The sequence below is a fragment of the Cynocephalus volans genome, chromosome 2 (genome assembly GCF_027409185.1).
Source record: "Cynocephalus volans isolate mCynVol1 chromosome 2, mCynVol1.pri, whole genome shotgun sequence".
Classification (NCBI taxonomy): Eukaryota; Metazoa; Chordata; class Mammalia; order Dermoptera; family Cynocephalidae; genus Cynocephalus; species Cynocephalus volans.
In genome coordinates this window covers 159,714,575-159,738,511 of record NC_084461.1, presented here as the reverse complement: position 1 = coordinate 159,738,511, position 23,937 = coordinate 159,714,575, and the positions used below count along the sequence as shown (strand labels likewise).

Genomic DNA, 23,937 nt, shown 5'->3' with positions numbered 1-23,937 from the left:
CTTTTTTTTTTGGTGGTGGTGTTGGGGTGTGGGGTGATGGTTGTTCCTGTTGACAGTTCCAGGTTGGAGGCTTCTGCAGCAGTGTGATAAATAGGAGGCAATATGGAAGCCCAGGGAAATCACCACCCTAAGTCTCAAGGTCCCTAGACAGCTCAGCTCCTCTTTTTGTGCTATAATGTGCTATATACTACCTTTTTAAAAGCTAAATTAAGTATTTTTTTTAATATGTTGTTATATGAAACTCTGAAAGTATAATAGTCAGGAGCTGCTCTGAAATGGTGTTCTTGACAGGGAAGCCCTATAGTAATGGGCTGCATATGGCACATCCCAGGACTTTAGGGAAAAAAACTCATGATTGTCCCAGGAACCTGCTATTAGAAGGTTTAATTAGCACCCAGTGTGGAGCCTGTGTGTGATGAAGGAACAAACGTAATCACCATCTGGCACAGGCCACAAACAGGGAGCTTGTTTCCTAGCACTTGTGTTGCAGCTGCCTGCGTGCAGGCTGCTTCCAAAGCATCCCTTGATAGACACTACTTTAGTGGAAAGTGGTGTTCTGACCTTTTTTCCTCCTTCCATTTTCCCTAAGGTTGGGAAACGCTTGATGAAATTTTTATGTGGCTTAAAAAGCTTAGTTTATTAAAATTTAACAAGGAGGTGGCAGCAGCTCAGCTGATTGAAACCTTTAGCTATTTCAAAAGAGAAGCCAGAACTATTAGCAAAGAAAACACAGTGAGTTTAGAAAGAGATCCTCATTTTCTCCTACAAACTGTTATCAGGAAGGAGTTCTTTCTGCAAAATATGCTACCAAAGAGAGCCATGTAGTATAAGTAACTTTCTCAGTGCAGTGTAATGTTCACAATTGAGAACACTGTACATGTGATATGAGAATCTAATACTTTGACTTTTCAGTTTACTGCTAAGTGTCTGTGGTTTGCTTTTCCTGAAAGCTTCTAAATACTATGTTTAGGCACAAATAGCTCATATGATGGCTGACAGTAAACTTCAGTGTCACCTTCTAATTAAGTCAGTGATACTGATTTCACACAAAAGAGTAGATGTTTGGTGCCTTTATATTTAAAGGGTGCCTAAGGAGTTTTAGAGAAGTGTAAATTTTTTAACAATTACATGGTTAATACTGCACCTTTAATATCAAAGTAGTCAGATTTGATTCCTAAAATAGAACAGTAAAATTTTTATTTTACTGTTGAGGAATAGGGCAAGTATAAAAAATTCCGCAATCTACTGGACTCAAGTTTAGAATGTCTTCTTATGAAAATTTCATGTAAAAATGCCTGCAATTTGGAGGGATTTAAAACTTGCAAAAGCTCTTCACCATTACATGTGTATATAGTATTCTTAGACTTCATAAATGTGTCAAGGTTGCTGTGATGAAACGTACTTTTATTGCCCATTTCTGTCTCAGAAGGCCAGTGAGTACACTTGTCTGTTAGAGTGTGGAAGCACAGTGAGTGTTCCTGCGCCAGAGGAAGGACAGTACTTTCATGTATACTTTGTAGACTTGTATTTTGTAATACTTTTATGTAATCTTTAGAAAACGGTGAGTTCAAAAGTTTTCTTCCTTCCAAATTTGGGGGAGGGGGTACACACACACACACACACACACACACACACACACACTATATATACAATGTATATTGTTGGATGATAGAATGAATTTTGTTTATTATGTTTATTTAGGATTAACAATTCCAGAAGAACTGGAAAAGAAGAATAGATGTTTGAGCTAAGAAGTTATTATTTTACCAGTTTTTTAAGATACTGCAAATACTCTGTCTTCTTTTTCATGTCCTACTGCTATGATCAGTGTATATAAATACATAACACTTTTTATATACAGAGACTATATGCCTTCTAAATGTCACACATCAAGAGCTTAAGTCTTGATTTTTTCAGCACAAGATATGCTCTTAAGATCAGTATTTTGAAAACATTTATTTCTGTATCCTTTGGGTTTAGCATAGGATCAAAATACTGTGTGGTATGAGAGTTACTCTTTGGGGGCAGAGTGATATTACTATCGGGGAGTCAGAGACACATCACAGAAGAGGTGGTGACATTTCAGCTGAATTTTAAAAGATGAATAAGACTTCATCAAACAAAGACCGAGAGAAAAGTCAGGCAAAGGGACCATTTTTCACAGGGCCGTGGAGAGATAAAAGGAGAGACAGGAGAGTTGAATAGCTGGAACACTGGGAAGAGTGGGGAGGAGACTGGAGACTGTGAGCTGATATTAGAGAGTAAATTGACACTAGAATATGAGGAGCTTAGATGACATGCTGAGTTTAGACTTTATTCTCTAAGCAGGAGGGGTCATCCAAGGTTTTTTAGCAGTGGAATGATATCAGATTTTTTTCTGATGGGGGAGCCTTATGGGGAAGAAGCTATTAAAGGGAGAAATATTGAAGAACAAAGGACGACAATATTCATAAAGCAAGGTTATGTAGAGAGTTGGAGAGAAGGCATCAGGGGCACAGGCAAATGATTCCTTGGAAAGGAGTTACAGACACCTCTTTTGAGACAGAAAGGAAAAAATGGTGGTAGTGATGAGAGAGTGAATCAGAGAGGGCTCAGACTACAAGACACTGTCAGGCAGGGAAAAAATACAGCATCTGGATTTTACCAATGTTTAAAAGAAGAAAACCCTACTACATGCTGATACAGACCTAATTCTATTTCTGTGAGAGAATTCTTATTACTGAGAGGAGAAATCTGAGATGTTTCATTGAAGTGTCCTGTCCTCAATATATTGTGAACCATCTGGCTTTGGACAAATTATTCCTGTTAGAATAAGCAGCATGAGTTGTTTTAAATTGTTTTCTACCAATTTAAAACATGTTGACACTTGCATTCACATATAGAATAGTGTTCAAATTGGTATTATTGGCAGCTTGGACTGAGATAAGATAATCTGGCTCCTGATAATCAAATCCCTTGATACTTTATAATATTAGGAAGTTTTTAAGGCATTTTATATTGGAAAAAGATCTGGACTGGAAAGTCAGTTTTCTAGTCCCAACTCTTTTACTAACTTTCGACAGATCACCTCAGCTCTCCCTGGGGTTGGTTTTTCTCCTTTGTAAAATGATGCATCCCTGTGGTTTTGTCATTTCTTATATTCTTTGTGTGGTGAGGTGGAAACTTGAGGAATTTTATTACCTAAGAAACAGGGCACAATCAGAAATACAAAGAAAATAAGTGAATGGATAGAGCATTACAAGAAAAGGCTTTGGAAACTATGGTTGGTAGTTTATACTTAGTTTATATTTTATATATAAAGTTTAGTGTCAAATTTTAGTATGCAAAAGAATCATGTGGGAGCACTTTTTTCTCTTTTGGCGGGGCATTTTTTTAAATTGCACATTCTTGAGAATTTGCCATCTGATTCAGCAGGTCTGCATAGGGTCTACTTACCAGCTTTTGACCTAGGCAAATTACTTCATCTCTCTTTGCCTCAATCTCCTGTTCTGTAAAATGGGGACAATGTAGTTCCTTTCTCATAAAGTGACTGAAGATTACATGTGAAGGGCTTAGAACAGTACCTAGCACATGGTATGTACTAAATAAATCTTAGTTACTATAAATGTCATTATTATTTCATATTATTATTTTATTATTATTATTATTATTATTATTATTATTATTATTATTAAGCACCCAAAGTAGATTTAATCCATTTGCTCCATGGACCAGACCTTGAAAAACAGTGACTTAAAGGCATGATGTTTAGGTGAAGGTAAGAGACTGTATTAGTCCGTTACTGTTGCTTATAACAAAATATCTGAAACTGGGTAATTTGTAAGAAAAGGAAATTTATTGCTTACAGTTTAAGAGGCTGGAAAGTCTGAAGTCCAGGAACACATCTAGTGAGAGCTTTCTTTAGTAGTGACTTCAGTGACAAAGGGTATCACATTGTAAAATGGCAGAGCAGAAAGAGAGACTTTTATGTGGTCTCCTTTTAAAGCCTTCAGAACCATACCCATGACCACCATTATTAATCCATTCATTAGGGCATGGTCGTGAGAATCTCATCACCTCTTCAAGGCCCCACCTTTCAGTTACCATGATAGGATTTCCCACCCTCAAGTTACAATGGGGGATCAAGCTTCTAATACATAAAATATAGGGAACACAATTGAATCCATATCAGAGACCTTAATAAAAAGTGAACTTCCTGGGCTGGCCCGTGGCTCACTCGGGAGAGTGTGGTGCTGATAACACCAAGTCAAGTGTTAAGATCCCCTTACTGGTCATCTTTTAAAAAAAGAAAAAAAAAAGTGAACTTCCTATATATAGAAAGACCTAAAGACTCAAACAAAAAAACTCCTAGAGCTGGTAACAAATTCAGTAAAGTTGCTGCATACAAAATCAGTACACAAAAATGAGTAGCACTTTTATACATCAGCAAAGACGTAGCAGAAAAAGAAATCAAGAAAGCATTTCCATTATAATAATTTCCAAAAAAATAAAATACCTAGGAATAAATTTAATCAAGGAGGTAAAAGATCTCTACAGTGAAAACTACAAAACACTGCCTGAAAGAAATTAAAGAGGACAGCAAAAGGTGGAAAGACATTCCACGTTCATGTATTGGAAGAATTTATGTTGTGAAAATGTCTGTACTACCCAAAGCTATCTACAGTTTCAATGCAATCCCCATCAAAATACCAATGACATTCTTCATAGAAATAGAAAAAGCAATCCCAACATTCATATAGACAACAAAAGACCCCAAATAGCCAAAGCAATCTTGAGCAAAAAAAATAAATAAAGCCAGAGGCATTACACTATCTGACCTCATACTATACTACAAAGCTATAGTAACCAAAACAGCATGGTACTGGCATAAAAACAGACACATTGACCAATGGAACCAAATAGAGAACCCAGGAATCAACCCACATACTTACAGCCAACTGATCTTCAACAAAGCACCAAGAAGATACATTGGGGAAAAGACAGCCTCTTCAGCAAATGGTGCTGGGAAAACAGGATATCCATATGCAGAAGAATAAAACTAGACCAGTACCTCTCGCCATCTACCAAAATCAATTCAAAATGGATTATCTGTATGAAAAACCCAAAAGAATCAGTGGAACAACTTCTACATACAGGAAAAAGATTTAGTGAAGGAGCAGGATATAAAATTAACATACAGAAATAATCAAAATATAATGAAAGGAAAGGCACCATTTACAACTGGATGGACAGATGGATAAATAAGTTTAGGTGAGAACTTAGTATGAACTATGTAAAACCTATCTGAGGAAAAATACAAAACACTCCTGAAAGCACAGAAAAGTATTTAAACAAATGGAAAAGACATAATACCATGTTCCTGTCAAATAGAAACAATCAATATAATAAATATGTCAGTTCTCCCTAAATTAATACATAAGTTTAATTTGATCCCAATAAAGATAACATCAAATATTTTTCAGGGGCTATACAGGTAATTATAAGATTCATACAGAAGAGCAAGTAGTTAATAGCCAGAAAACCCCTGAAAAAGAGGAGCAAAGACAGGTAGGTGACTAGTAGCCACACCAAGCTTTGTAATGTATAGTAAAGCTTTTTATTTAAAAGAGTATTAAAAGTTAGCTTATAAATAAATAGACTAATAAACAAAATAGAAAATCCCAAATGTGATGGAAATTTAGTACAGTATATGATAAAAAGCATCATCTCAAATCACTGGGGAAAGATGGACTTAAATGGTTGTGGGACAACTGGAAAAAGACATGTACACCAGGATAAATTTCAAATCAGTGTGAGATCTAATTAAAACAATAAGTTTAGGGCTAAGTTTTCCTTTGTGATGGGGAATTTGGACAGCTTTCTGAATTACGGCTCAAAACTGTAGAATAAGAAAAATAATTGTTAAATTTGTAGTAAAACTTTTTGTTAAGAAGAAAACATAAGGAAAATCAAAAGATAAAGGAATAAGAAACTAAAAAAAGTATTTGTGACATATTACAAAGGGCTAGTGTCCCTCATATATAAAGAAGACTGAAAACCTGATAGAAAAAATGGGCAAAAAAAAAAAAAAAATAGGGAGGTCACTAAAAAGAAATACAAATGGTCCTTAGAATGTTAAAAGATGTTTAACTTCAGTCTTAAGTTAAATGTAGCTTAAAACCATACTGCAAGTACCATTTCTTGTTGATCAGTTTGGCAAAAAAAAAAAAATCTAAAATCTGACAAGTTTGGAGCGAAAATAAGCATTGTTATACGTTGATGATAGGAATACAAAACAGTTCCTGTGGGAGGCAGAAATTTGTAATATCTAACACAATTGCATATCCGATTATCCTTTGTTTTCATAATCTCGCTTGTAGGAATCTAGCCTGATGATAAACGTACAAAAGTTAAAAATGACAGATACACAAGACTATTCATTGTGATATTGTTGGTAATAGCAAAAGACTTGAAATACTCAAATAGGCATCACTAGGGGTCTGGTTGAATAAATTAGTACTCTACTGCTCTGAATGCAATGGAGTAGTTTATAGCTGTAAAAAAGAAGGGAATTCTAAAGATTTCTGTATGCTCCTATGGAATGATCTTTAGGGTATATTGTTAAGGGAAAAAAAGCAAGGAAAAGAGAAATTTTGGTATACTAATTTATTATAAGAAGGAGGGGAACTATGATAATACATTCATATATAGATATATATATAGCACATGTATCTACATACATGCATAGATATATATTTATCCTTTTATTTTCAAAAGGAAGCAATGTAAATATAAAACAAACAAAATAGTTATTACTTTGGGGGGAAAGGGAGCAGGGTGAAGGAGATTAAGGTGGAAGTGAGACTTCCATTTTCCTGTTTTTATAGTTTTGACTTTGGAACCGTGTAACTGTTTTATATAATTTTTAAAATAATCATCAAAATTTAAAATAAGTGGAACAAATGAACCTAAATATTTCAAGATGGTGGCACAAACACACAGAAAGGAATTGTTTCAGAGAACTTCTTTTAATGGTACATTTTTGTGGGGATATATTCTAAGGATTAAAAATAAGTCTTAAGCTGCATTTAATAGTCTTATTGTTAGTAGTAACATTGATTGTTATTTTGAAAGTCTTATATATATATATATAGTAGGATAAAGCAAATACACAACTACGTTAATGATACTAGAAATCAACCAAGATTTTCAGAGTAAGAGGGGAAAGAAAAGTTTAAAGAAATTGAGTAATAACTCTGTAATCTTATTTTTGAATTGGGAATATCAGTATAAATTCATGGTTTTTCTTTTTTCTTAAAAACAGAGAGCTCCTCTGTCCATGGCAGTGACAACCCGGTAGCAGTGAATATCCCTGATTACAGGAGAATTTTAATAAATAAATGCAAATGGAATGACAGAATTAGAAATTATCATTTCTTTTTTATTTTCTTAATAAAATAGTGAATCTCTGCTCTACCCCATTCCACCCTCAGACTGTCTAGGGTTGTCTTTAAATGCCATTTCCCACTCGAAGGAAGCAGAGATCCTTGGGAAAATGGCTTATTCCAGGTTTAAGCAGGAAATGCACGAGATGAATGTTGTGCCATAAAGCAAGGAAGCTATTGAAGACTACTGAGGTGGTATTAAAAGGACTGAGGCATCATCTTAAAGGAGCACTCCATATCCAGAGATGGAGCAGTTAGAGCTTCCAAGGAATAAAAACTGCAGGTGATCGGAACTGAAGGTGGTTAGAGGATAAACTTGTTATTCTGAAAATCCATTTTTTAAAAATAGGATTCATTCTGTTTTTTCTATACAAATTGTTGCACAGTAGCCAACTGGTTGATGAAGGAAAGTATTTAATAGAAGAATTTCAAGCAATAAATGAATTGTACAATTAGAAAATCACCATTTTGGAACCATTAAAGAAATGATGGATTTAGGCAGCAATTATCAATGGCTGCTAAAATCATATACAAAACTGATGGGAGCTTTATGAGGGATGGATAAGGCCAACAAAACCTGATCCCACTGATTATGCTCATTGTCCCTGAAAGTTGGACAGTCTAACATTACGTCCTCACAGTGTACACACCGCTACATAGGCCAAAGCAATTAAGCCTGAATCTAATAACCATAAGAAATGACCACGTAAAATGACACCAGGAGGAAAGAACCAGCCAAATTTAAAATGTGGGGTGTTACATAGGACACCCAGTTTTGTCTTTTAAAAAGGAAGTATAGTAGGGACTTCTGCTTTTGGCCAAGACGGAGTAACAGAGACTTGGTTTACTTTATTGCCTGAAACAGTTAAAAGGAAAAAAAATTGTGAGACAATGTTTCCAATACACTAGACATCAGGCATCAAAGGCCAGAGATCCCCCCCAATAAGTGGGAAACAAAGGAGATGAGCCCTCAGATTATCCATCTTAATGTTTTGAGAGTTTCCAGGCCATGGTGTAGAGAGGGGGACCCCCAGGCATAGCACAGTTGACTGCCTTATTTGAGAAGAGCAGGTCTAAGTCCAGGGAGAACAGGGTGGCTAGCCTTCACAGAATGCAGTACTGCAGAAGGGGAAAAGAGCCCTGAGATCTACAGAGGGTCTGGCCATCTTGAGTGTTCACCAGAGTATTGATCAGCCCATGTGTATGAGGAAACTTCCCAAGGCTGGGGGAAAAATTATCCAAAAGGATTTGAGGGAATAGTATATATTCAAAGCTGAATTTCCAGTTTCTCCTTCCAAACCTCCTCTCAGTGCTTCCTCCCCCATGTCATTAGATGGGGATCTTATTCTCTAAGCTGCTTAGGCCCAAGATCATCTTTGACCCCTCTTTTTCTCCCATGCCCTATCTCTGATCCATCAGTTCTGTCAGATCTGTAAGGGTGCTTCAGAAAGTTCATGGAAAAAGTGGAATTAAAAGATACTATGAGGGGCCGGCCTATGGCTCACTTGGGAGAGAGTGGTGCTGATAACCCCAAGGCCACGGGCTCGGATCCCTATATAGGGATGGCCAGTTAGCTCACTTGGGAGAGCGTGGTGCTGACAACATCAAGTCAAGTGTTAAGATCCCCTTACCGGTCATCTTTAAAAAAAAAAAAAAAAAAGATACTATGATCTTTCCATGAACTTTTTGATGACCCATCGTACCTTCAAACCATATCCTATACACTGTGAACAATCCAAAAAGGAAACCAAGAAAGCAGTTCCGTTTACAATACAACAAAAAAAGAAATAAACATAACCATGTAGATGAAAGACTTGTCCCCTAAAAACTGCAAAACATTGCTGAAAGGAATTTTAAAAGTTGCAAATAAATGGAAAGACATCCTGTGTTCGTGCCCTGTAAAACTCAATTATTAAGATATCAGTACTACCCAAAGTGATCTACAGATTCAATGTAATCCCTTTCAAATTCCCAACGATTTTTTTTTCTGAAATGAAAAATTCATCCTAAAATGCAAATGGAATCTCAAGGGATCCTGAATAGCCAAAACAATCTTGGAAAAGAAGAAAAAAGTTGCAGTCTCACACTTCCTGAAAAAGATACAGTAACCAAAACAGTATGGTGCTGGTATAAAGATAGATACATATACCAATGGGACAGAATGGAGAGCCTAGAAATATATCCTCACATACATGGTCAAATGATTTTCAACAAGAGTGCCAAGACCATTCAATGAGGAGAGGAGAGTCTTCAGTAATAGTGCTGGGAAAACCAGATATCTACATGCAAAAGAATGAAGTTGGACCCTTAACTTATACAAAAATTAACTCAAAATGGATCAAAGACCTAAACATAACAGCTAAAACTATAAAACTCTTAAAACAAAACATAGAAAGCTTCCTGACATTGATTCCTTGAATATGGTACCAGATGCACAAGTAGCAAAAGAAAAAATATACACTGGACTACATTAAAATTAGAAACTTCTGGGCCTCAAAGGACACAATCAAAAGAATGAAAAGGCAACCCATGGAATGGGAGAAAATATTTGCAAATTATATATTTGACAATGGGTTAATATCCAGAATATATAAAGAACTCCTATGACTCAACAACAAAAAAAATCAAATAGCTCAACTTAAAAATTGGCAGAGAACTTGAATAAATACCAAAGAAAATATACAAATGAGCATATGGAAAGTGCTCAACATCACTAATCTTTAGGGAAACACAAATCAAAACCAAAATGAGATATCACTTCACAGCTATTAGGATGGCTAATATTAAAAAAAAAATAGAAAATAATAAGAGTTGATACAGGTGTGGAGAAATTGGGCCAGTAGGTTTGCCACAGTAGCTGCTGTGGAAAACAGCATGGCAATTCCTCAAAATATTAAGTGAGTTTTAATATGACCCAGCAATTCCACTCTGGTTACATGCTCTAAAGAACTAAAAACAGGTACTCAAATATTTGTATGCCCATGTTAATAGCAGCATAATCTGTAGTATCCAAAAGGTGGAAAAAGCCCAAGGATTCATCAGCAGATGAATGGATGAACAAAATGTGGTATATATATATACAACAGAATGAATATTATCTATCCTTAAAAGGGAAGAAAACTCTGACATGCTGCAACAGGGATAAACCTTGAAGATATTATGCAAAGTGAAATAAGCCAGTCACAAAAAGATAAATACTGTATGATTCCTCAGAGACACTTAGAGTAGTCAAAACCATAGAGAAACAGTAGAAGGGTGGTTGCCAGGGGCTGGGGAAGGGCAATATGGGGAGTAGCTGTTTAATAAATATAGAGTTTCATTTTTGCAAGATTAAGAGAGTTTAAGATTGGGTGCCCAACAATGAATATAGTTAACTCACTGAACTCTACATTTAAAATGGTTAAAATGGCAAATTTTACGTAATATGTATTTTACTGTAATATTGTTTAAAAATTTTAAAAGATAAATTGTAAAGAAATATGATAATGTATTATGGAGTTTATAGAATACATATAAGCAAAATGGATGACAACAATAGCACAAAGGCCAAGAGGGAAGAAACAAAAGTATATTATGTGTATTAGTCCATTTCTGTTGCTTATAATAAAATACCTGGAACTGGGTAATTTGTAAGAAAATGAAATTTATTGCTTACAGTTTCAGAGGCTGGGAAGTCCAAAGTCCAGGGATGCATCTGGTGAGGGTCTTCCTTGGTGGTTGTTAGTTCATTTTGTGTTGCTCTAACAGAATACCTGGAACTGGATAATTTATAAAGAAAATGAAATTTATTGCTTACAGTTTCTGAAGCTGGGAAGTCCAAAGTCCATTTGGTGGTGACAACAGTGACCCTGGGGTCTCACATTGCAAGATGGTAGAAGCAGAGAGATCAGCGAGAGAACAGAGAGACAGACTCTCCTCTTCTTTTAAAGCCGTCAGAACCACACCCCTGACCACCATTTTTAATCCATTCACTTCGGCATAGTCCTGCAATCCAATCACCCCTTGAGGGCTCCACCTTTCAATTACCGTAATAGGATTTCCCACCCTCTTAACAGGCACAGTGGGGGCTAAGTTTCTAATACATAAAACTTGGGAGACAATTCAAGCTTCAGTGAGTTTTGAGAGACATAACTCAATCCACTACAGTGGTGGCTTTAGTGACATGGGATATCACATGGCAAATATGGCAGAGCAGAAAGAGAGCCTCATGCACTCTCCCCTTAAAGCCCTCAGTACCATGCCCATGACCACCATCAAACCATCTACTTAATCACCTCTTCAAGTCCCCACCTTTCAATTACCATAGTAGGATTTCTCACCCTCAACAGTTACAGTGGGGATTAAGTTTTGAGGGGACATTCAATCCAAAGCACTATGTAAGGGTCTTACACTATATGTGAGGTGTTATAATCGCTTTAACCCTAAAGCAGCAACAAAAATAAGGCAGTAGAGTTGTAACTAAAGCCAACAAAGGAGATAAATGGAATCCTAAAAAATTCTCAATCCAAAAGAAGGCAAAAAAAAAAAAAAAAGAATAAAGAACAGATGGAACAAACAAAAAAACCTAAGATGATAGACTTAAACATAACTATATCAATAATCACATTAAAGTATGTGGTCTAAACACCCTAATTTAAAGCAGAGATTAACAGATTAGATTTTAAAAAAGCAGGACCCAACCATATGCTGCCTACAAGAAACCTACTCTAAGTAGGAAAATACGAATAGGTTAAAGCAGTGAAAAAAGCTATACCATACTAACACAAATCAAAATAAAGTTGAAGTGGCTACATTAATACCAGAGTAGATTTCAGAGCAAAGCTATTGCCGGGGATAAAAGTCATTTCTTAATAATAAAGTGGTCAGTTCAACAAGAGGTCATCACAGTCCTAAACATTTATGCACCTATTAGGTGTGTGTTTTTGAAAATCTTCAAAACGTGAAGTGAAAACTGATAGAATGGCAATGAGAAATATATAAACTCACAATTATAGTCAGATTTTAATACCACTTCTCAATAATTGAGAGAATAAGTAGACAGAAAATCAGTAAGTATATAAAAGATGTGAACAGCATAATCAACTGACTTGACCTGATTGACATTTATAGGACACTACATCCAACAAAAGCAGAACACATTCTTTTGAAGTACATTATAGATCACAAAACAAGTCTCAATAAATTTAAAAGGATTCATATTCACACATCAAAATATGTCCTCACACTGCTTGGGATTAAATAAGGTAAGATTGGAAAGGTCTCTGGACAATCCCCAAATGTGTAGAAATTAACTTCTGAATAACCCCTGGGATAAAGAAGAAATCAAAAGGGAAATTAGAAAGCCATGTGAACAGAATGAAAATGGAAAGACAATGTATCAGAATTTTGAAGATGTCACTAAAGCAGTACATAGGAGGAAAGTTATAGCATGAAATGCCTATATCAGAAAAGATGAGTCTAGAGAAAATTATCTTATGTAAAATAAACCAGACTAAGAAATACTGCATGTTCTTACTCATAACTGGCTGCTAGGAAGGAAGGAAGGGAAGGACGGAGGGAGGGAAAGAGGGAGGGAGGAAGGAATGAAGAAAAGAAAGAAAAGACCATAACAATATGTTGAACTTTCAGAAGGAGAGAATAAACCTAAGGATACTAGAGATGCCGGGGAGAGAGGGAGGGAGTTTGGGAAGTGATAGGTCAGGTAAAGGGCATAAAGAAATATCACAATTTGTAAGAATGAATATGCTAATAATAAATAATAAAAATAAAGTTAATTTTATTTCAGAAGGTATCCTGTGAGACTAGCATTTTAAAGAATAATCATTTATATGTTTTTAAAGATTTGATAGAAAATGTGTATTCCAAATAAAATCAGGTTCCACAGGAAAAAATAAATAAAAGAAAAGATGACATGTCTAAAATTAATGCTGTACACCTTAAGAAACTGGAAGAAGAGCAAATTGAACCCAAAGTAAGCAGAAGAAAGGAAATAAAGATTAGAGTAATAGTCGGTGAACTAGGAAACAGAAAAACAGTGGAGAAATTCAGTGACTACAAGAGCTGGTTCTTTGGGAAAAATCAATAAAATTGATAAACCTCTAGTCAAACTAATCAAGAAAGAAGAGAGCAGACACAAATTAGCAATACCAGAAGTGAGATGTGGCATCGCTACAGATTGTAAGGATTATAAGGGAATAATTATGCATAACGTTATGTTCATAAATTTTTTATTTCTTCACTTTTTATTATACATACATGTGGGGTACAACATTTATTTTCAGTAGTTGTGTAGAATGTGTGCTGGTTATATCAGGATAGTTAGCTTATACATTGTTATAATACACCATAATTCTTTGTGTCCGTTGACCAATTCCTCATTAGCCCCCTCCTTCTCTTACTCCCCTCCCCTTTTCCACAAAAGTTCAACATATTACTGTGGTTGTTGTTTCTTTCTTTCTTTCTCTTTCTCTCTCTATTGTTCATTTGTTTATTTATGGATTCAGCTCCCAGTTATTAGTGAGAACATGCAGTATATCTCTTTCTGTACCTGGGTTGTTTTACTTAGAATAATTTTCTCCAGGCTCATCCATGTTGCTGCAAATGGTAGAATTTCATTCTTTTTTATGGCTGAGTAGTATTCCACCTAGCTATTGTAAATAGAGCTGCAGTAAACATGGGAGTGCAGGTATCCCTTTGACCTGATGTTTTCTGATCCTTTGGATATATCCACCTGAGTGGGATTGTTGGATCATATGAAAGTTCTATCTGTAGTTGTTTAAGGAACCTCCATACTGTTCTCCATACAAGACAAGGATGCCTGTTCTCTCCACTTCAATTTAACATAGTACTGGAAGTACTCGCTAGAGCAGTTAGACGAAAGAAAGAAAGAAAGGACATCCAAATAGGTAAAGAGGAAACCAAATTGTCACCGTTTGCAGATGACATGATTCTATATATTAGAAATCCCAAGAGACTCTACCAAAAACTCTTAGAGCTGATGAATGAATTCAGTAAGGTTGCAGATACAAAATCAACATAGAAAAATCAGTAGCATTCTTATACTCCAACAACAAACTAGAAGAAAAAGAGATCAAGAAAACAAGCCCATTTAGAATATGTTAATAAATTTTACAACTTACATGAAATGGACAAATTCCATAAAACAAGGAGAATAAATTAAATAGCCTAATATCTATAAAGGAGATCAGATTTATAGTTTAAAACCTTCCAAAAGATAAAACTGCAGGTACAGATGGTTTCTTGTGAATTCTACCAGACATCTGAGAAAGAAAGAACAACAATTCCAAACAAACTACAGAAATTGAAAAGGCATTTTATTGTATGAAGCCAGCATCATTCCTAATACCAAAACCAGACAGGAAACATTACAAAACAGAAAACCACAGACCAAAATCCCTCTTGAATATAGGTGCAAAAATTCTAAACAATATTGTAGCAAATCATATACAACAATATATGCAAAGGATAATCATGACCAGGTGGTGTTTGTCCAAGGAATGCAGGGTTGATTTAACAGTTAAAAATTAATCAATGTAATTTACTATATTAACAGACTAAAAAAGGAAAACTATGTGATCTCAGTAGATGCAGAAAGAAAACATTTGCCAAAATCCAACATCTCCTTGATTTTTTAAACTCAGCAAATTGGCATAAAGGGTAATTTTCTTAAACTGTTAAGAGGTGTCTATGAAAAAATAACTACCATCACACTTAATGGTGAAAGACTAAATGCTTTTCTCTAACATTAGGAACAAGAGAAGGATATGTGCTCTGACCACTTCTGTTTCCACATTATACTAGAGATTCTAGCCAGCAAAAAAGAAACAAAAGGAAAAAATAATACGTATAAAAAAGAAAAAAGAAGTAAAAGGCATCCATATTAGAAATGAAGAAGTAAACTGTCTTCATTTACAGACAACATTGTCTATGTACAAAATATGATGGAGTCTATAAAAAAGCTACTAAAACTAACAGGTTTAACAAAGTTGTGAAATACAAGATCAATATTTAAGAATCTTTTTATTTCTATATGCAGTCAATGAATGGAAATTGAATTTGTAAAAAATATACCCTTTTTAGTAACATCAATAAACAGGAAATTCTTAGAGATAAGTCTGACAAAAGATATGTAATATCTATAAGTGACAGTTATAAAATGCTGCTTAGAGAAATTAAACAAGAAATAAGCAGGAGGAGAAAGAGATAGTTTTGAGGGGAAGACTCAATATTGTTAAGATGTCATTTCTCCCCAAACTGGTCTATACATTCAGCACAATTCCAAAGTAAATCCCAGATAGATGGCTTTTTTTCATAGAAATTGACAAACTAATCCTAAAGTTCATATGGGACTGCAGAGGATCAAGAAAAGTCAAAAGGCTGTAGGAAAAGAAGAAAAAAGTGGTAGAGCTAACACTACCTGATTTCAAACTTAATATAAATCTACAGAAATCAGGACAGGATGGTGTTTGCTTAATGGTAGACGAATAGATACATGGTATAAAATAGGGTCCAGACGTAGACCCACGCGTTTATGGATAATTGATTTTTGACAAATGTACGAAGACAATTCTGTGGAGAAAGGACAGCTTTTTCAGCAAATAGTGCTAGAACAATTGGATGTCCATGTGCAAAAAACAAAAACTTCAAGCCACAACTCACATCCTGTACAAAATGGATCAGAGGCCTAAATATAAAACCTAAAACTATACAACTTCCAGAAGAGAAAATAGGGGGGAATCTTGTAACCTTGGAATAGGCAAAGATTACTTAATATGACACTAGAGTACAATCCACAAATGAAAAATTAATGTTTACTTTATCAAAATTAAAAACTGCCAAAGTGATAGAAAATATATGCAAAAGGACTTGTATCTAGAATATGTAAAGTACTCTCAAAAGTCAATCATAAGAAAACAAACAACTCAGTAGAAAAGTGAGCAAAAGACATGAACAGACACTTCACCAGAGAAGATGGCAAATAAGCACTTAAAAAGATGCTCAATATCACGAGTCATTAGGGAAACGCAAATTAAAACTGCAAGGAGATGCCTGTTTGCACCTATTAGAGAGGCAAAATCAAATGAAAAAGACTGACCATACCAAGTATTGGTGAGAATGTGGAGGAACTGTAGTTTTCATTGGGAATGTTAAACGGTACCACTTTGACAATCTCTTAAATAAAAGTCAGACCCCTGTCACATGAGTGTCAGGTGTCACATGTTTGTCTTCACTAGACTATTCATTTGTCCACTCATAGGTGTTACCCCAGAAAAAAGAAAGCATGTGTCCTTACAGATATTTGTATTGTCTTTGTACAGGTAAAGAATGTTATCAGCTTCATTCCTTATAGTAAAAAACTGGAATACAATGCTAATGTCCACAGGAGAAAGGATAAATATATTGTGGTATATCTATACAATGGCCTACTATGTAGCATAAGAAAGGAACGAACTACTGATACACGCAACAGCATGGATTAATCTCAATTATGTGGAGTGAAAGAAACCACACATAAAATAGTATATACCCTAACATTCCATTTATATAAAACTGAAAACACAAACTGTAGTGGTAGAAAGTAGGTCATGGAGGGATTGTGTGGTAGGGTGTTGGGAGGAAGGGATTAGAAAGGGGCACAAGAAATTTGGAAGGATGATAGGTACACTCTCTTGACTGTAATTATGTTTCCATGGGTCGTGAAACAAAAGTGCAGTTTATTTCAGGTCAGTTATATCTCCATAAGCCTTTTTTTTTTTCCTTTTGTTTTTAAAGTATGATACAGGGGACTCTTGTAGATTAAAAGAGGCTTGAGAGATGTGGCAACCAAATGCAGTGTTTGGACTTTGTATCCTGATTCCAACAAGCCAGCTATAAAAAGACATTCTATAGACAACTACAGAAATTGTATTATAGTCTGAGTACTCTATTAGATAGTGCTGATTAATTACTGATAATTTTGTTAGACAATAGCATCAAACAAAAGTTTGTGTCTGTTACAGATGTGTAGAGAAGACTTTATGGGTAAAATTATGATTCTTGTGATATGCTTTGAAATCCAACACAACACAACAAAGAGGGGGGGACAAATGAAAAATGTAGGTAAAATACTGATGATTGAAGCTAGGTGATAGATACATAGGAATTCACTAAATTATTTTCTTTTTATTTGTGTATTTTCTGATGTCCCCTAAAATTTTTCTTTTATGTTTTTGTGATTTTTCTTTTTATATACTCATGTTATTTTATTTTATTTTATTTTATTTTGTTTTGGTTTTTTGGTGGTGGGCCGGTACAGGGATCTAAACCCATGACTTTGGTGTTACCAGCAACATGCTCTCACAAGTGAGCTAACCAGCCAGCCCCTATTGTCATGATAGAATCCATGGTCTTTCTTGTTTTAGTCCCCACCTTACTCCTTCAGCCTCTGCCTACTCTCACAGGTCAGGATCTGGTTGTATCTAGAGTGACCATCTTCCCCGATGTGCCTGGGACAGCCTCCATTTGTACCAATTGTCCCAGTGCAATATTAACAGGGCCCTCTGACTCACAGAACATTGTAATTTGAACAGTTAAATACATGCTCATGTTAGTTATACTGAACTGTCCTTTCCTCTACATACCTGTGCTTCACTCCTGTTTGTCTTCAGTAGACTATTCATTTGTCCAGAATCCCCCTTCTTAACCCTAGGCTTTTCCTTATCTGACTTTTTCCTGCTCAGTTTTCCAAGTCTTAACTCAGGCATCATTTCCTTGAAGCCTTCCCCGACATTCCTCCTCTGCCCGGTCTCACCCACATTAGGTTCCCTCCTTTGTTCTGCCATACCACCCTGGGCATGCTCTATTGCACATTAGATTAAAATGTGTTTACAGGTCTGTTTTCCAGTTTAGTTAGCTTTTCAAGGTTAGGGGTTCACTGTCCTTCATCTTTGGATCATTGGTGTCTAGCAGTGCTAGCAATGTCTAGCAAAATGTTGGAGGTAATAGCTGATTGGAATCATGAATCCAGCCTTAGAGGTTCTCTGACTTAACCCTCTCAGATAAATGAGAATAATTCATCCCCAGAAAGATAAATGCACCTTCCTAAGATTACAGAGCATACTTGTAGCAGAGCCAGAAGTAGAGCTCATGACCGCATCCCTTCTCTCACACTTGATGGTGTGATAAGCAATTTCAGGGATCATTGGAGATTTCCTTTTAATAAATAGAGCTTATACATCTAGTACTGATTATCCCTACAGCAGAATAGGAAAGCTATTAGAGTAGTAGCAGTAGCTCTGGAGTATACAAGAAGCAGATTTTGATAATGCTGTAATATTTCAAATGTTTTTTAAACAGGAAATGCAGTAGTGATTATACTACCTGACTTTTTCACTATATATACTTTTTATTCAACCAGAATGCTAAATCTATGGTACAGCTGCCAATTTTTCTAATTTTTAATTGCTTATTTAGAATCCTCATATGATATGACATGGGGATAATGGCATGTGGGATAATATGGACTTTATACATTTAATTATTTAAAAATAAAGGATATCATTCAGAGGTCTTATACTTAGTGTTGTTTGGTTGTTTTTTGTTTTTTGTTTTGCAATTTTCATAGCGTCGTCTTGGAGATGCAGCCAAGAAAGCCATCAGTAAATTAACAACCAGAACAGTAAAAAAGGGCGATAAGGTACAGTAATGAAATAACTTTAGTGCTGTAAAAATAATAAACTAGTTTTGTTTTTGTTTGGTGGGAGAGAGTAAACCCTAATTGTGTCTCATTTGTTAGATTATTGTTTTTCTCCAAGTATACTACCTGAAGCTTTGTTTTAAATACTTTTTCTTTGGAATCTTGTTCTTAGTATGCCTGCCATTTAACTTTAACTTTAACTTTCCTGGACTTTGAATGCTTTTGCCATTATAGCATCACCAGACTACTTACAGTTTTCTGACTTGTTTTTCTATAGTTTTTTTCTGGTAAAACCTAGCCTGTGTTTTTGAATAATTCTAATGGGACGGTTTGTACATTAAATAGCCAGGAGATGTGCATTTTTTTCCTATACTCCTGTGACTTTGCTGCGTCCCTTTTGTGTTTTGTTTCTTTACCAGTTAAATGGAGAACTGAAGACCTACATTTCTAGGGAGTTTTGGTAACAAGATGGTGTCTTCACAGTGGGTTAAGCAGTTTGAAAGAAGAGCACAGTCGTCAGGGTTGGGCCTGATGGTGAAGGGGAACCAAAACAGAGAGTCAGTGACAGGAGGCTATGGCTGAGACCTCTAACCGGAATTCCCCAGTCAGATCTCAAGCAATGGTAGAGCCCTGATTCTCCACTATAAGGACAAAGTGTCACCTTAATGTTAGACTGTACACTCTATACATTCAAGGTTATCTGGTGTGAAAATAATTGCACCTTTAAAAGCATGAAGCCAAAACTGTCTCCTGACCCCCACCCAACTCTGATATTTCAGCAAAGAGCTCTGGAAGGATAATTTCTGATGATTCTCCATCTTCCCAAGTTTTGCCACTTTCTTGGACTTTACCTATTTTTATTCCCATTGCCTTGACACCACCGGATCTAGTTGCTCTTGACACAGCTCCAGAAAATGGAGACATTCTCACTGAACTTCATTACACACAAGAGAAAGAAAAAACGGGAAAAAATGACTTGCAGAAAATACAGTCAGCGTCAAAAAGGCTGCACTGTAACCCCAGAGGAGTGGTAACCAGTATAAATGCTTTCTTGCCCTGGTGGCCTTCAGCTGCCACATTAATTTGAAATTTCCTGGAGCTGGTCTGACCTACCCATCTAACTTTGTTCCCCAGGCTAGCACAACACATCTTCTTAGTTTTTACCTCCTAGACCTGCCAGGAGCTGTCCACTGGGTTTCAGTCCAAGTGACAATGACTGAGCAAGTAGTCTCACCTTTCCAGGCATGTTCTGTTTTATGACACCTCAGGCAAAACCCCTCCTCAGCCCTGAGCAGGAAGGAAATCACTTAACCTGGTGACCAAAAACCTAGCTGAACCTTCCTGACTCTTGATAAAGACCCAGTATTGAGTTGAGCCAGTGACTTTTCTATCTTCCGAAGTCTGCAGATGCACAGCTCCCATACTTGGGATGAGTCTCTAGTTAGCAGTCTGCTGGGGGCTCACCATCTTTTCTGCCTGTACTTAGGTATGTGATTCAGTGAGCATCTTGATGAGGACCCAGATTGTGTAGGGTGTGCCATGAACCTGTGAGATAAATTAGCAATGTAGTAGAAGTGGGGGGAGGAGGTATAATGAGGATCCAAGGGGATAGCTGATTTGAATCCTGAAAAAAAATTAGAATTCTGACATGTTCTAAGATGTATCATAAACACAATTAGTATAGATTGTTACATAATTTTAAAGGAAAATAGGTTGGCTTAGGTATAATATGGGTCAATATAGTTAAGCAAATGAATGAAATTATTTATAGATATTCAATTACTTTTAATACCTTTAACTTTATAACCACTTGCTTACTGTAGTTGCCACAGGAAAATTCTTAGTTGAATCCTATCTCCTCCATTTATGTATTTTTACCATGTGACTTTTGTTTCTGTGCTTTTTGTTTTCAGGAAACAGACCCAGACTTTGATCATTGTGCAGTCTGCATAGAGAGCTATAAGCAAAATGATGTTGTCCGGATTCTCCCTTGCAAGTATGTCAGCTTTCTTTGTTTATAAAAGACTGATATTAATGTGCTTTGTATGTCTCACTTTCAGAATGGGTATCCCATTTGATTGTGAGAGCCACCTAACCCATAGCTTTTCCAATTGGCCAAGGCCCAGCTGCATATGGCCTGCAGTGGGAGGCTGTACCCAGCAGTGAACAGTGCTGTCTCAGCAAGAACTCATTGCACAAACCTTTTCTAGTTATAAGAAAAATATGTTGCACAACCTCCAGACACATACATCATAACCTAAGAGTACTAGGGTCAAGAACTTTTATCCTGTGGATTTAAAAAGCAGCCCCTTGTTCTCCTCCTCCTTAAATCAGGGTTCACCTGGCTCTAGGCACCACAACTCTAGGGACTTGGGTTAAATCTTTTTCTGAACCTGGATTAGGAGAAGTGGGGAGGACTGATATTTGCTTTGTGCCTGCTCTGGGTCAGGTACTATGCTGTGTGCAGATTATATTTACTGTCTCCTTCGATTCTCCCAACAGTCCTAAGAGGGTAAATGTTTTTCTCCCCATTGTACGGTGAAGGATAACGAAGCCAATAGTAGATGCCAGGGTCACACAACTCAAAATTGTCAGAGCCAATATAAAGATCCGCCTTTAATGTCAGCACTTCTTACATAAGACCACTTCCTTCTCTCCAGGAGGAGAGTGTCCACCTGTACTTTGGTGCCCTAAAAGAGCAAATTTTCTTATAAGCATGTTGATTTCTATCGTGGTCCTATCCCAAGCCAAAGAATGTAAAACATTAAGATATACAATTCTGAGAGACATTGGAAAAATATGAAATCACCTACTGAGAAGCCTAAAGGCTTTTCCTCTTCTTTCTCCCTTTTCTTCTTTAAAAGACATCCACACAACTCCAGGCTTCTAATAATATGGAACATGTGAATGAATAAAACAGTCGTAAGTAGTTGTCTCCATGAGGCTGCTGTTCTTATTTTTCTTATTCACAAAATAGTCTATTTTGAGCCTAGGAAGATTTTTTTTTTTTTTTTTTTTTTTAAATATCATAGAACTTAAGAATTCTATATACTGAAATAGAAATCCAGGATTCTGGAAGTCAAATCATTCTAGTTTACATATAAAGGAAAATCTATAAGACTAAACGTAAGCTGTCCTGCAGAAAATTAAATTATTTAATGACCAGTTTTTGTTCATTTGTAGTCACTTATAATCTAAAAACGTGAGGCTAAAGGAAATACAGATACAAATGCAAATCCGGGAAAAATCAGTAGGATACATTATAAAGCATAATCAGCCATTGCCTACTTTGACACTGGAATGACCAGGAAGAAGCCAAGTCTTTCCAAATTCTCTTTCAGCTCAGGATCCCCAGAACCATCTGATACCTAAGAACAAAGGCCTCTGAAACTATTCATGGTTATTACTAAAATGGGAGTCTCTTCCTCAGGGGATCCTCAGCCTCAAATAGATTTTTCTAGGAAGCTTGCTCCCGATTCTCTTGATCCCTCAAGCACTGGCTTTTTCAAAGTTTCATTCTGAGTTTCTCATTTTTCACTGGATTTAGTCCAGTGCTTTTCCTACATGACTGTGCGTCATTGAGGGGGCTTTCAGAAATACCCCAAGTAGAACCTGGACACATTACTTTTACTAAGTTCCTGAGTGATTCTGATGCTGCAAGGCCATGCCCTCCATTGAGATCCTGAGCCTTGGTTGACCTTAACCGTTTCTGTGGCTTCACCTACCACTAGAGAAGTGGTTCTCAACCTTTGTGTTTGTGGTCTGCTTTTGAATATTATAACTTTTGGGAAACTTAATGGAATTTCCCTGCACTCTGGGTTACGGCACTGTTCACTGAGGAGTCTTTCACCACTAGGTCCTCATTTGACTAGATGTGCTTGTTACCCTGACTGTGTAGCAGTTCTCCACGTTGGCTGGTTTGTTACTCTTATGTCTCAAGACTCAGCAAGTTGTGCCTTTCTCTGAACTGTGTTGCACAAGTGACTGGGCAAAACATTTCATCTCACTGAAATGCTAACAACAGTATAGTATGATTCACAGGTGTAGTGAAGGTTGACTTTACACAGGGAACATTTTGTGATGACCTTTGACCTAAAGCAGGGTTTCTCAGCCTTGGCACTATTGACATTTGTGACCAGATAATTCTTTGTTTGGTGGGGGGAGAGGTTGTCCTATACATTGCAGTGTATTTAGCAGTATCCTTGGCCTCTACCCACTAGATGTCAGTTGCACCCCCCTTCCCACACACACACAGTTGTCACAACCAAGATGTCTCCAGATGAGAACCACTGACCTAGAGGATGTCTGTACACAATATTCATCCTTACGCCACAACTTCTTCAAGTCTCTTATTTCCAATGGATGCCTCTCAGGGACATTGGCATTATCTCTTACCTTGTGTTGCTGCTTGCATTGTTCCCTCTGCCTAGGATAGCCCTCCCTTCCTCTTGTCTCTGTGGTCTTTGAAACTGAGCCTCCATGCTCTCTCGCGTTGCTAAGCAGCTGTGCTCCCTCACCGTCCTCCCAAGGGACTCTGAACAGACTAGACAGAAAGACCGCAGCTAGGCCTTGAGCACTGCCCAGAGCTTTCTAGTGCCCTGCTTGGCTGTCCCCACAGCACTTCCAGGTGTTTTCCTTCTCCTTGCATACCTTAACTCACCCTTTATCCTGCACTCCCAGCAGCTAACTTCACCACACCCTCCTGACCCCAGGCCTTCAGGCATGCTAGCCTCCACATCCACCCTTGGGCCTTCCTCAGGAACCTTGTTCTATCAATAATCTGCTGCCTCCAGTTTTTGTTCTGTCTTATTCATCAGC

General features: G+C 36.6%; 1 protein-coding gene across 3 annotated transcripts in view; it reads left to right on the top strand.

Annotated features, from left to right (window-relative positions):
- RNF130 (ring finger protein 130) overlaps nt 1–23,937 on the top strand; it is a 115,844-nt gene that overhangs the window by 53,388 nt on the left and 38,519 nt on the right. For all 3 annotated transcript variants that reach the window (XM_063086396.1, XM_063086397.1, XM_063086395.1), the window contains exons 4-5: nt 19,048–19,119; nt 21,033–21,115. In XM_063086396.1, the coding sequence (XP_062942466.1) occupies nt 19,048–19,119; nt 21,033–21,115 (155 nt within the window). The remainder of the gene's footprint in view (nt 1–19,047; nt 19,120–21,032; nt 21,116–23,937) is intronic.